This window comes from Bubalus bubalis, chromosome 11 (assembly GCF_019923935.1).
Source record: "Bubalus bubalis isolate 160015118507 breed Murrah chromosome 11, NDDB_SH_1, whole genome shotgun sequence".
Taxonomy (NCBI): Eukaryota; Metazoa; Chordata; class Mammalia; order Artiodactyla; family Bovidae; genus Bubalus; species Bubalus bubalis.
The window spans coordinates 60158975-60171999 of record NC_059167.1 but is presented as its reverse complement, the minus strand read 5'-3'; the positions used below and the strand labels follow the sequence as shown (position 1 = coordinate 60171999).

The following is a 13025-nucleotide window of genomic DNA, read 5'->3' as shown; positions in this document are numbered from 1 at the left end:
GGGACACATCAAAACTGCCGTTGTGTGACAAAGTACAATGAGAAGAACTTCTATGGCATTTCTGCCACAGCTCCATACATAACCTGAAACTTATCAAGAGAAAATGTCAGAAAAAACTGAAGAGCACTTTAAACATTAATAAGCATGTCAAGGTCATAAAAGTTAAAGGAAGAATGAACTGTTCCAGAGTGAACAAGGAGAAAAAAAAGATACATGACAACTAAACACAACACATGATTCTGAACAGGATCATTCTGCTATAAAAGACGTCACTGGGACAACTGGCAAAACCTGAATAGGGTCTGAGGATTACATAATATAGTGTATCAGCATTCATTTCCTGGATTTTGACTGTCACAGTGTGATTATACAGGAAAATGTTTTTGTTCATATGATACACTAAGCTATGTCAATAACCTACTCTCAAGTGGTTTAGGGTACAAGGTGGGTATCTTTTTTTGTACATGCGACTTTTCTAAAAGTGAGCTAGAAACTAAGTTAAAAAAAACATATAATCATTGTTTTTCATTTTTTGAGAAGTTGAACAGAAATAACAAGGAATTTCTACAATAAAATTTAAGTGAAAAATCATTTTCGAGACTATGGCATAGTACAATGGCTCTCAATTGTTAACCGTACATCAGAATCACTTGTGAGCCTAAAGGCCAATCCCAGGCCAAGTAAATAAGAACCTCTAGAGGCAAGATGCAGACGTCAGTATTCTTTTAAAGAATACTGGTAATTCTGATGTGCAAGGTGAAGAACCAGTGGCCTAGGCCAGACCCTGGGGGTAATTCACACCTAGAGGTCTAGCTTAGGCACCTTCTCTATGAAATGTTTCTGGTCTTCCCTATCCAGAGTTAATCACTTTCTTCACTGCACCTTTGATTCATTTGTATAATAATAGTTTTAATTATCTTGTACTGCAATTATTTGTTTATAATACTTTTATTACCCACTAAAATTCCTTCTAACACAGGGACTGCTGATATGCTCAGTGTTGTACATTGCTCAGGGCAGTATCTGACACATAACAAGCATTTAAAAATGTTGATTTCAAAAGAAAAAAAAAAGGAGGAAAGTAGAAAGGGAAGAAAAGGAGGAGAGAGGAAAATAAAAGACTCAATTTCTTTCCTCAGTAGCTTACAGACAGGAAGAATGAAGTAACAAAAAAAAACGATCCGAAGAAAGTAACTCTGGCATTGTAAAATCTTCTCTTTCCTCATGCCCCACTGAATTATGCTGCAAAATCGAAGTATGTTTTTCAAAATTACTTCTTAAATTTAAAAGTATCTGAATATTCTGGATTTATTATCTTTCTAAAAATACAAAACTCAAACTACTTTTTTAAAACTTGTTTGAGGTTTTGGATGTTTTTTCCTCTGCATGTAAAGAAGTTTTGATGGAAAAAAAGAGATTCTCATCCTACCACATGCTGAAAAATCTGAAAATATCATTGTTATTAGTCTATAAGGCCACCATTTTTCTGTCTTGCAACACTAGGAATTATAAAAATCACTAATATAACCATGTATTACAAAACAGAGATAGAAGTGCAATATAATCACTAGCATTCTAGCTAAATTTAAATACTTTTTAACACTTACCTTATCTGCACACATTGACACTTTAATGTCTTGTTGAGATATTTCATAATGTCGGATATTAAAAACATAATTACCAGCCAATTTCAAAATATCAGCTGAGATATACTCCAGCACAGCCACAATATACAGGGATACATGGTAGTCCACTTTGTACCCTAAAACTTCCTGTGGAAAAAATAAACAATTTAATTCCCCAAAATGGCAGCACTGTCAAGTAGCAGGTAAAACGCACTTAAAATTTTTATTTAACATTCTTGTTTATAAACAACTTTCCAGAAACCAAATATCTAAACTCAAAGGTACCACAGGATGTAAAATGAGCTGTTGGCTCAGTATCGGGGTTTTGGTTTTGATTTTTTAAATCTAACAAATCTGTCTTTAGTATCAAACAAGAAGAGATAGTTGATTCTAAGACAGAAATCTTAGACTGGACTTCACTGAAAACCTCTTGATATATTGTCCAAAACCCATCTGACAAATATTTGCATTTTTTAATTAATATTCCCAAATTACAACAGTTTCTACTGAGGGGATGACATATATACGTGGGGGGTTCTAAAACTGCTACCAAGGGATATTCAAATCCAGGTACACCAGCTACTCTGTACAGACTAAATAATGTATCCTACCCAACACCCAACTTTACCAATGTATATAAAAATATCTATAACAAATACAAATGAATTTAAAAACAGTTTTGAACTCACAGTAGCTTTGCATTATACACAACAAAAAGCTGAAAGTTAATCAGCGTAGCAGTCATCAGAAGATGCCAAAAAGATGCATTATTTCTTATCATTAACTTTTAATACTATTTGAAAAGCAACTGATTTTATCAGAGTATATTTCTCTTTGCTTTTTGCATATATTAAGGAACATATATATGTACGTATGTGTGTGCGTATGTGTATATACAAGTATATACATATTCAACTGCACATACACAGTCACATAGACCACGTATATAAATACATAAATGTATTTATAGACCACGTATATAGATACATAAATACTATATAAAGGACTATTTGTTAAAAACTTCTCTCAACGGTTTTTTGTGTGTCTTGTTATTGTATGTTTGCTTGTTTGCTTTTACCTTCAATGAAGGATGGATTTTGTCCACAGGCAGTAAGAGAGGATTTCTTCTTTTTCGTTTCTCTATGGCAGACTGTGCATCAGCAATAGCCCATTTATCAATTGGATGAGGAAAGGTCTTTTGAACTCGTTCCTGTTCAGATCACAGCAGAACTATCATTAACAGAAGTGCTCATAAATGGAAAGTTCATACAAAATTAACTTCATCATCATCCTCATGCCAACAGTTAATAGTAACATAACCTATTCTGATTCCGGCAATAAATGAACGTTTTTTGTTTAAAAAAAACTCAAAGCACTATCAAGATTTTTCCACATAATTCCCACAGGTAAATAAAAAGGTGAAGTTTAAACAGAAAGCTTTAAGTGTAAGCATAACTAAGATAAAACTGGAAAAAAAAGAAAAAGTAACAATGTTAGAGATTAAAGCAAACATAAAATATGCTAAGTCAGTGATTCTACGGTCAAGGTTTCTAGGGTTAAAACTGTTAACCCAGCAGAAGTTGTTAACTTGTTATTAATAATTATTATGCAGTCATTCTCCTTCTGCTAATCTCAGAGCTTTATAGAGAAGAATTTTAAAAAGGAGAAATATCATGTAACTCTTAAAGAATCAAGTGTGTGGCAGAGCTCAGAATAGTTTAAAGAAATGCATCGCTTGGCAAAAACAATACAAACCTTTTATATCATCTAATCTTATTAACAAATGTTACCAGTAATTGGCATGAATAATGAGAAGTGATGATAACTGAATCAAACTCCAATTCAGCAGAATTTCCTGTTTTTTAAGTTATATTCTCAGCTTCTAGCATATTTAGCTTCTGAAAAGTATAATTTTATTATACTTAGTTATGTCCAATTCTTACAGCAGAGAATAGGGAAACAAATGCACTAATTACCAGAGTTCCTGAAAATCTTAATAGATCTATTGTTGTTACTGTCAGTTGCTAAGTTGTGTCTGACTCTTTGTGACCCCATGAATTGCAGCACACCAGGCTTCCCTGTCCTTCACTATCTCCCAGAGTTTGCTCAAATTCATCTCCATTGAGTCAGTGATGCCATCTAGTCACCTCATCCTCTGTTGTCCCCTTCTACTCCTGCTCTCAATCTTTCCCAGCATCAGGGTTTTTTCAAATGTAAGTCATCTCTTTGCATTAGGTGGCCAAAGTATTAGAGTTTCAGCTTTAGCATCAGTCTTTCCAATGAGTACTCAGGGTTGATTTCCTTTAGGACTGACAGATTTGATCTCCTTGCAGTCCAAGGGGCTCTCAAGAAATCTTTTGCAGCACAATTCATAAGCATCAATTCTTTGGCACTCAGCCTTCTTTATGGTCTAGCTCTCACATCTGCCATGACTATTGGAAAAACTATAGCTTTGATTATATGGACTTTGGTCGGCAAAGTGATATCTTTGCTTTTTAATACACTGTCTAGATTTGTCATAGCTTTTCCTCCAAGGAGCAAGTGTCTTTTAATTTCGTGGCTGCAGTCAATGTCCACAGTTGACTTTGGAGCCCAAGAAAATAAAGTCTGTTACTGTTTCTATTTTTTCCCCATATTTGCCATGAAGTGATGGGACCGGATACTTAGTTTTCTGAATGCTGAGTTTTAAGTCAGCTTTTACACTCTACTCTTTCACCCTCATCAAGAGTTTCTTTAGTTCCTCTTTGCTTTCTTCCATTAGAGTGGTATCATCTCTACAGCTACGGTTGTTGATATTTCTCCCGGCAATTTTGATTCCAGCTTGTGAGTCATCCAGCCCGGCATTTCACATGATGTACTCTGCATAGAAGTTAAATATGCAGGGTAACAGTACACAGCCTTGATGTACTCCTTTCCAAATTTTGAACCAGTCCATTGTTCCATGTCTGGTTCTAACTGTTGCTTCTTGACCTGCATACAGGTTTCCCATGAGGCAGAAAGGAGGTCTATTACTCCAAAATAAGATTATCCTTTACTGTGGAAATTGTTGCCTTGTTAGAAAATAATTTTCAAAGAAAGATGACATAAACAATATAATGCCAAAGTAACTTTTAAAAACTATACTGACAGATATTTCTAAAAATTTAGAAATACTCACATGTAACTGAGCCAAAACAGGTATTTCAGCACTAAATTACACATGATCTTTTAGGTAGACACACACATGCTTCCCTCGTAGCTCAGACAGTAAAGAATTGGCCTGCAATGTGGGAGACCTGGCTTCGATCCATGGGTTGGGAAGATCTCCTGGAGAAGGAAATGGCTACCCCACTCCAGTATTCTTGCCTGGAGAATTCCATGGACAGAGGAGCCTGGCAGGCTACAGTCCATGGGGTTGCAAAGAGTCAGACATGACTGAACAACTTTCACATTCATTCATTCATATATATACATATATGTATATTTTTTTAATCAATGAGTAAATATCTTTATTCTACACTAGTCCTTTATTGAACTTAATATTTGTATGCAGTAAAATGCACAGATCTCAAGTGTATAATTAGATAAGTTTTGAAAAATGTTTACACCTGTGTAACCATCTCACTAATCAAGATTACAGAAAATTTCTATCATCTTAATCTCAACTTCATAGGCAGCCACCATCCTGATTTCTATCACCATTACTTTCAGCTATTTCTGATTTTCATATAATTGGAATCAATAAATATATACTTTCTGGGGTTTGGCTTATATTTTGCTCCACGTGATAACTGTAGATTATAGCTATGTTATTGCATATATCAATAGTTTATTCCTTCATTTTACTACTAAGTAGCATTCTATTTTATGAATCTATCACAATTTGTTTTCCCATTTTCCTATTAATGGAAATTTCAGCTGTTTTCAATTTTTGCTTCTTATGAATAAAACTGCTTAGACATTCTTATATAAGTCTCTTTGTGAAGGTATATTTTCATTTCTTTAGGATTAAATACCCAGCAATAAAACTTCAAGGTCATAGGTTAAGTATATAGTTAACTACATGAAACTGCAAAACAATTTTCCAAAGTAGTTATGCCATTTTATACTCCTACTAGCAGTGTTTAAGAGTTCCAGTTGCTCTACATCCCATTAGTATTCCATGTTATCAGTCTTTAACTTTATCCCTTTTAGTGGGTGTGAAATAACTCCTTGTACTCTAAATTTCTATTTCCCTGATGAATTATGAGTTTGAATACTTTTCATATGCTCTTTTATGAACTGTCTATTCAAGACTTTTGCTCATTTGGGTGAGCAAAGACTCTTTTTATTTTGGATTTGTAATTGTTTTTCTTTTTTAACATATTCTGGATACAAGCCCTTTGTAAGGAATACATATTGAAAGCATTTTCACCTAGTCTGTGATTTGTATCGTTTTCATCTTCACATCAATTTTCTTATTTTGCTATTTATGGTATTTTGAGTCCTCTGTAAAAAAAAAATTTGTTTAACATCATCTTATAAAGATATTCTGCTGCATTTTCTTCTAGAAACTTCATAGTTCCAGCTATTATTTTTAAGATTATGATGTATCTTAAATTTCTGAGATGGTTTCAAGGGTTTTTTCCCACCAAAAATTTATCCAGTTGTTTTAACACTTATTTTGGCTGAATAACTTTACTTTCCTCATTGAACTGCCTTGACATCTCTGTCAAAAATGAACTGATCATACATCCCCCATATGATTTCAATGGTTTTAGTTTCCATGATAATTTTAAATGATATAGATGTAGATATAAAAGTTAATTTATACAGTGGTTCAATGACTTTTTGAAATAACAGAATAATTTTTACCTCCACATCTTGAACAGTCCTTGGTTGAGCCATGCATAATTTATTAAGCAGCTGAAAAATCAGCTCTTCAATGTAATAGAGAGACTCTTCATTAGCTGAGAGATTGGGATGTACTTGCTCCTGAACCTTAAAAAAAAAAGTTCTCAATTTAAGTATAAGCAAAATGATACTTATTAAACAAAAGTCTGAGAATCTTACATATAATTAATAGTACTTTATCAGAATGGTTATTCAAATACAGACATAAAACACAAAAAAATGGGGGGGGGAACTGTTGGTTTCTGTAAACTTTCTTTAACTCATAGAAGTCGTTCTTAATCTTTCTTAGACTATGGGGTTGGAGACTGAACAGCAAGCAGATCAAACCAGTCAATCCTAAAGGAAATCAGTCTTGAATATTCATCGGAAGGACTAATGCCAAAGCTGAAACTCCAACACTTTGGCCACCTGATACAAACAACCGACTCATTGGAAAAGACCCAGATACTGGGGAAAGACTGAAGACAAGGAGGTGGCAGAGGATGAGAGAGAGGATAGATAGCATCACCAACTTAATGCACATGAATCTGTACAAACTCTGGCAGGCAGTGGAAGACAGAGGAACCTGGCATGCTGTGGTCCATGGGGTTGCAGAGAGTTGGACACGCCTTAGCGACTAAACAACAATAATACTCTATGAAAATCAACTGAAAGCCACTGGTCTCTCTTCTCCTTACCACCAAAAAACCATATACACATAAAATATTCTATACAACTTCAGAGGAAGCATGGATACCCTGAAGTTAATTAATAAACCTACTGTGTACAAGGATCCTATTAGGGACGATATCAGTCACTCTCACAAAAGTCCTGAGGCTGCAAATTTCTGTGATAAGAGGAGAGGCAGCCATCTATCTGAGTACAGAAACATGTACATAACTTTGTACATGGTTTGGGTTTTGCCCTTCCTTTGACAATTATAATTCTAACATCTTTTCTTTCCCCTTTGAGTAGAGCTATTGCAGTGCCTCAGAGGTTTGTCTATATGCTTTGGTGGACTGCATGTGAGTGTAAAGCCCAATTGTTGGGGGTGAGGGTGGGGGAGGAGGAAGCTTGGCTAAATGTAGGCCAATGGTGGAGCTGAAGCACTATCAGCCCCACAGAGGTGGGTCAGAGGTGTTCTGCTCTGAGCTGCATTTCCCCTTACCCAGAAACACCACCATTCTTGCTCCCATTCCTACACATCCCCCTCTGCCTCAGATGAAAGCCACACCATTCTGTTTACAGATAAGTTCAGGTGCTTTGGGTCACTGGTCTTGAATCTACCCTGTTTTTTTAGAGTTACGATCCAACTCCAGAGGCATTTTCTGAGAAAAGTGGTTGAGGCCTGCGGTCATGACTGAAAAGTGATACCAATACTGTACCACGTAAGTGAGTCAGATGCTGCTCTTCAGTTTCAGCATGATTACTACCAACCCTCACTCTCCCAGGGAGGCAAGGTGCAGGACCCTTTTCACTTAGGCTGCTGACTCTATTACAAAGCTATTTCCTACAGTTCAAAAGAAAGAGAACATTTTGCATTAGACCTGGGCTATATGCAGATCAAAACTGGCTGTGAGTTAGAAGAGGTACCATTAAATTTGAGGCCCAGAACACCCTGGGAGATAGGTCTGTATAGTGTATCATACAGGTCTTCAGTGTATTTGGGCCCACCTCACAACTTCTGGGCCACCCTGACTGCTGATGTCCACATTAGCACATACTTGAACTTCTCTGAACTAATGTACTTCAGATGTTTGGCCCCTGAGTTTGAGAAGAGAAAACTGGGTAGCTCAGCTACCAAGACAGACCAGATGTCCTCAAAAAGCATGGGTTCCTGGCTACAGACCCTAGGAAGGTGAATCAAACCTTTTTCCTTTGGCTTTTCTTTCCAAATTTATTTGCTTTTAAGAACTATAAACTCTGGCTTTTGTTTCCTATGTCCTCAGGGCCCCCTGGGTATACCTATAAAGCTTGATGATTTCAGAGCAGATGTAAGCCAAGAAATCATGGCACTGAATGTGCTGAGTTCAGACAAATGATATTTATATACACATTCAAATTTGAAGATAATGTGTAATTCTTTAGGTTTCAAACACTGTAATTAGATACAAAGCAAAAATTAAAACGTGTTGCAAAGTTAAATAAAACAAACCTACTAGAAGTCTATGAACACTAGGTCATAAACCCCAGCAACAGAGGTATCTCTGAATGACCATAGATTTTATAAATTATAGAGGTGCCCTATGAAGTGCACCCTACTTCATAGGGCACCTCTATACCATCCCCAAGAAAAAGAAATGCAGAAAGGCAAAATGGTTGTATGAGGAGGCCTCTCAAATACGTGAGAAAAGAAGAGAGGTGAAAGCCAAAGGAGAAAGGATATACCCATCTGAATGCAGAGTTCCAAAGAATAGCAAGGAGAGATAAGAAATGCAAAGATCAATGCAAAGAAACAGAGGGAAACAATAGAATGGGAAAGACTAGAGATCTCTTCAAGAAAATTAGAGATACCAAGGAAATTTTTCATGCAAAGATGGGCACAATAAAGGACAGAAATGGTACGGACCTAACAGAAGCAGAAGATATTAAGAAGAGGTGGCAAGAATATACAGAAGAACTGTACAAAAAAGATCTTAAAGACCTGATAACCATGATGGTATGATCACTCACCTAGAGCCAGACATGCTGCAGTGCTAAGTCAAATGGACCTTAGGAAGCATCATTATGAACAAAGTTAGTGGAGATGACAGAATTCCAGCTGAGCTATTTCAAATCTTAAAAGATGATGCTGTGAAAGAGCTGCACTCAATATGCCAGCAGATTTGGAAAACTCAGTAGTGGCCACAGGACTGGAAAAGGTCAGTTTTCATTCTAGTACCAGAGAGGGGCAATGCCAAAGAATGTTCAAATTTCACACAATTACACTCCTTCCATATGCTAGCAAGGTAATGCTCAAAACCCTTCAAGCTAGGCTTTAACAGTACGTGAACTGAGAACATGATGTACAAGCTGGATTTAGAAAAGGCAGAGGAACAAAAGACCAAATTGCCAACATCCATTGGATCACAGAGAAAGCAAGAGAATTCCAGAAAAATATCTACTTCTGCTTCACTGACTATGTTAAAGTCTTTGACTGTGTGGATCACAACAAACTGAAAAAATCTTAAGGAAATGGGAATACCAGACTACGTTTCCTGTCTCCTAAGAAACCTGCATGCAGGTCAAGAAGCAACAGTTAGAATCAGACATGGAACAACGAACGGGTTCAAAATTGGGAAAGGAGTCCACCAAGGCTGTATATTGTCACGTTGCATATTTCCATTGTTTCCCCATCTATTTGCCTTGAAGTGATGGGACCGGATGTCATGATCTTAATTTTTTGAATGCTGAGTTTTAAGCCTGCTTTTACATTCTTCTCTTTCAATAGATGGGGTAAAAATATAAACAGTGACAGACTTTATTTTTGTGGGCTTCAAAATCACTGCAGAAGGTGACTGGAGCCATGAAATTAAAAGACACTTGCTCCTTGGAAGAAAAGCTATGACCAACCTAGATGGCATATTTAAAAGCAGAGACACTACTTTGCCGACAAAGGTCCATATAGTCAAAGCTTTGGTTTTTCCAGTAGTCATGTACGGATGTGAGAGTTGGAAAATAAAAAAGGTTGAGCATCAAAGAACTGATAACTTTGAACTGTGGTGTTGGAGAAGACTCTTCAGAGTCCTTTGGACTGCAATAAGATCAAACCAGTCCATCCTAAAGGAAATCAACCCTGAATACTCATTGGAAGAACTGACACTGAAGCTGAAGCTCCAATTCTCTGGCCACCTGATGCGAAGAGCTGACTTACTGGAAAAGACCCTGATGGTGGGAAAGATTGAGGGCAGGAGGAGAAGGTGGTGACAGGGTGAGATGGTTGGATGGCATCACTGACTCAAAGGACATGAGTTTGAGCAAACTCCGGGAAACAGGTAAAGGATAGGGAAGCTTGGCGTGCTGCAGTCCATGGTCACAAAGAGTCAGACACAACTGAGCGACTGAACAACAACAACAAGTAGGATTTAAGAATGTTGATATAATGATAGAGAAACAGATGAATGGAACAGAACAGACAGTACAGAAACAAGTCTACAGATATATAGACCCTTGATGTATAACAAAGGTGGCACAATGGGTAGGGGGAGAATTGCTGAGGAAAGGTGGGGCAAGTGGATGAACAGTGAACAACTGGACACTCATACAGAAAAGAATGAAATCAGCTCCTATTCATACTTGATACAAAAATCAATTTTAGTTGGATTTTAGATCTATTAAATAAAAAGACCTAATAAAGTTCTGATAATATAAAATAATAGATAACAATCTCATGACCTGAGGACAGAAAAGGAGTTACTAAAAAGGACACAAAAATTACTATCCATAAAGGAAAGGATTTACAAACTTATAAAGGGAAGGATTTACAAACTTATCAACATTAAAATTTAAAACAAGTTCAGCAAAAGACATCTTTAAGAAAATGAAAAGGCAAGTTACAGAGTTTAAGATGTATGTTAACACATAACACAAAAGGGCTCACATCCAGAATATATTATAAAGAACTTCTAAAAATTCAACAAGGAGAAAATGATGAAAATCCTAATAGAAAAAAATTGGCAAAAAAATTTTAAACCAGCACTTCACAGAAGAAGAAATTCAAATGGTCAATTAATGTGAAAATGTGCTCCAGCTCTTTAGCCATCAGGGAAGTGCAAATTAAATCACAGTGAAATCTATCACCCACTTAACAGATAAGAAAACGAAAAAGTATGATAATACTAAGTGTTGGTAATTATGCGGAAAAATGGGAACCCACACACACTGGCACTGGGGTGCAAAATGGCTCTATCACTTCGGAAAACTCTGCTGTCATCTACTACAGTTCAAGATATGATACCCTATAATCCGGCAATTCTACTATTCAATATATTCATATCTTTTAGAGCTCTACTGTCCAATACAGGAGACACTAGCCTCATGTGGCAAGTGTGAGCACCTGAAATGTAGCTCGACCAAACTGAGATGGGCTATAAAATACATACCAGATGTCAAAGATCTAGAATACAAAAAGAATGTCAAATATCTCAATAATTCTTTTGTTGGCTAAATGCTGAAATGACTACATTCATTGGGTTAAATATGTTATTTAGATAAACTTGATCTGTGTCTTCTTATATTTTTAATGTGGCTACGGACGGATGTACATGTGTGCTCAGTTGCTAAGTCAAGTCCGACTCTTTGTGACCCCATGGAATGCAGGTTACCAGGGTCCTCTATTCATGGGATTTACCAGGCAAGAATACTGGAGTGGATTGCTATTTTCTTCTCCAGCGGATCTTCCCGATCCAAGGATTGAACCCGCATCTCCTGCACTGGCAGGCAGATTCTTTACCACTGCACCACCTGAGAAGCCCTAACATGAGTATGAGAAAACTTTAAATTACATATGTGGCTAATATTATATTTCATTTGGACAGCACTGTTCTAGAGAAATAAGCACAAACATTTACAGAATACATGAACAAAAAGGTTGAGAAAAAAACATTATTGGTATACCTTCAAATTAGAAAGGCAAATTCAAATACCTATCTAGAGTATGATAGATAAATTGTGGCATATTCATACAATGGAATGTATATACAGCAAAAAATAAAACATGAGTAAAGATAGCTCCACAAAATGTGGATATATCTTTAAAATACTGTTGGCAGAAGGAAGACAGATAAAAAGAACAGACACAAATTTCACTCACAAAGTTCAAGATCAGATAAAATTAAGCTGCGGTGTTTAAGAACACATGCTTAGATGATGAGACTATAAAGGAAAGTAGTGCTGACTACTGGTTACCTTCTGGAGAGTTCTCTTGAGAAAAATGTTAAAAATGTGCTATTTTCTCACCTGGGTGATGGTTAAGTAAGAGTTCCTTAAATTGTATATTTATGTTTTATACATTTTCTAGCTGTATGTTACATTTCACCATAGATAAAGTTTTAAAAAGAAAATCACCACCAAGCAAACAGAAAATTAAGGGGTGAAATTATCAATATATTAAATCATTAAGGGCCCTCCTAGTTCCTATCTCAATGAAAGAAATGAAAACGTCAGGACGCCTGGAGACAAAGAGAATATCTTACAAGTTCAGAGTAGAGGGAGAAAAGAGGTCATGCACAAAGTAGACAACATTAAATCAGCTCCAGATTTCAACAATAATACTAGAAGTTGGAAGGCAATAATTTCCAACCTTTAATAAGATCTTAACAAATTATCAATCAAATGTTAAGGTATAATGAATACATGCTTGGATCTAACATGGCCCAAAATTTTACTCACATAGTCTTTTTCGTTAAGCTTTATAGTTTGTACCACAATAAAACAAGCATACAAATCAAGATAGAGAAAAATATGGGATAGAAGAAACAAAGGAACCAATGCAAGAGAAAAGCCAAAGGAATGCCTAGGATGACGTGAAGAAAAATTATGAGATCTGTAAAACAAGCATAAAGGTTGCCA

The 13025-nt window shown here is 36.2% G+C and overlaps 1 protein-coding gene across 1 annotated transcript in view; it reads right to left on the bottom strand.

Annotated features, from left to right (window-relative positions):
• Positions 1-13025, bottom strand: part of SOS2 (SOS Ras/Rho guanine nucleotide exchange factor 2) — a 105131-nt gene that overhangs the window by 74224 nt on the left and 17882 nt on the right. The window contains exons 2-4 of the mRNA XM_006063149.4: positions 6459-6584; positions 2704-2835; positions 1608-1772 (exon numbers count right to left, since the gene is read on the bottom strand). Of these exons, the coding sequence (XP_006063211.3) occupies positions 1608-1772; positions 2704-2835; positions 6459-6584 (423 nt within the window). The remainder of the gene's footprint in view (positions 1-1607; positions 1773-2703; positions 2836-6458; positions 6585-13025) is intronic.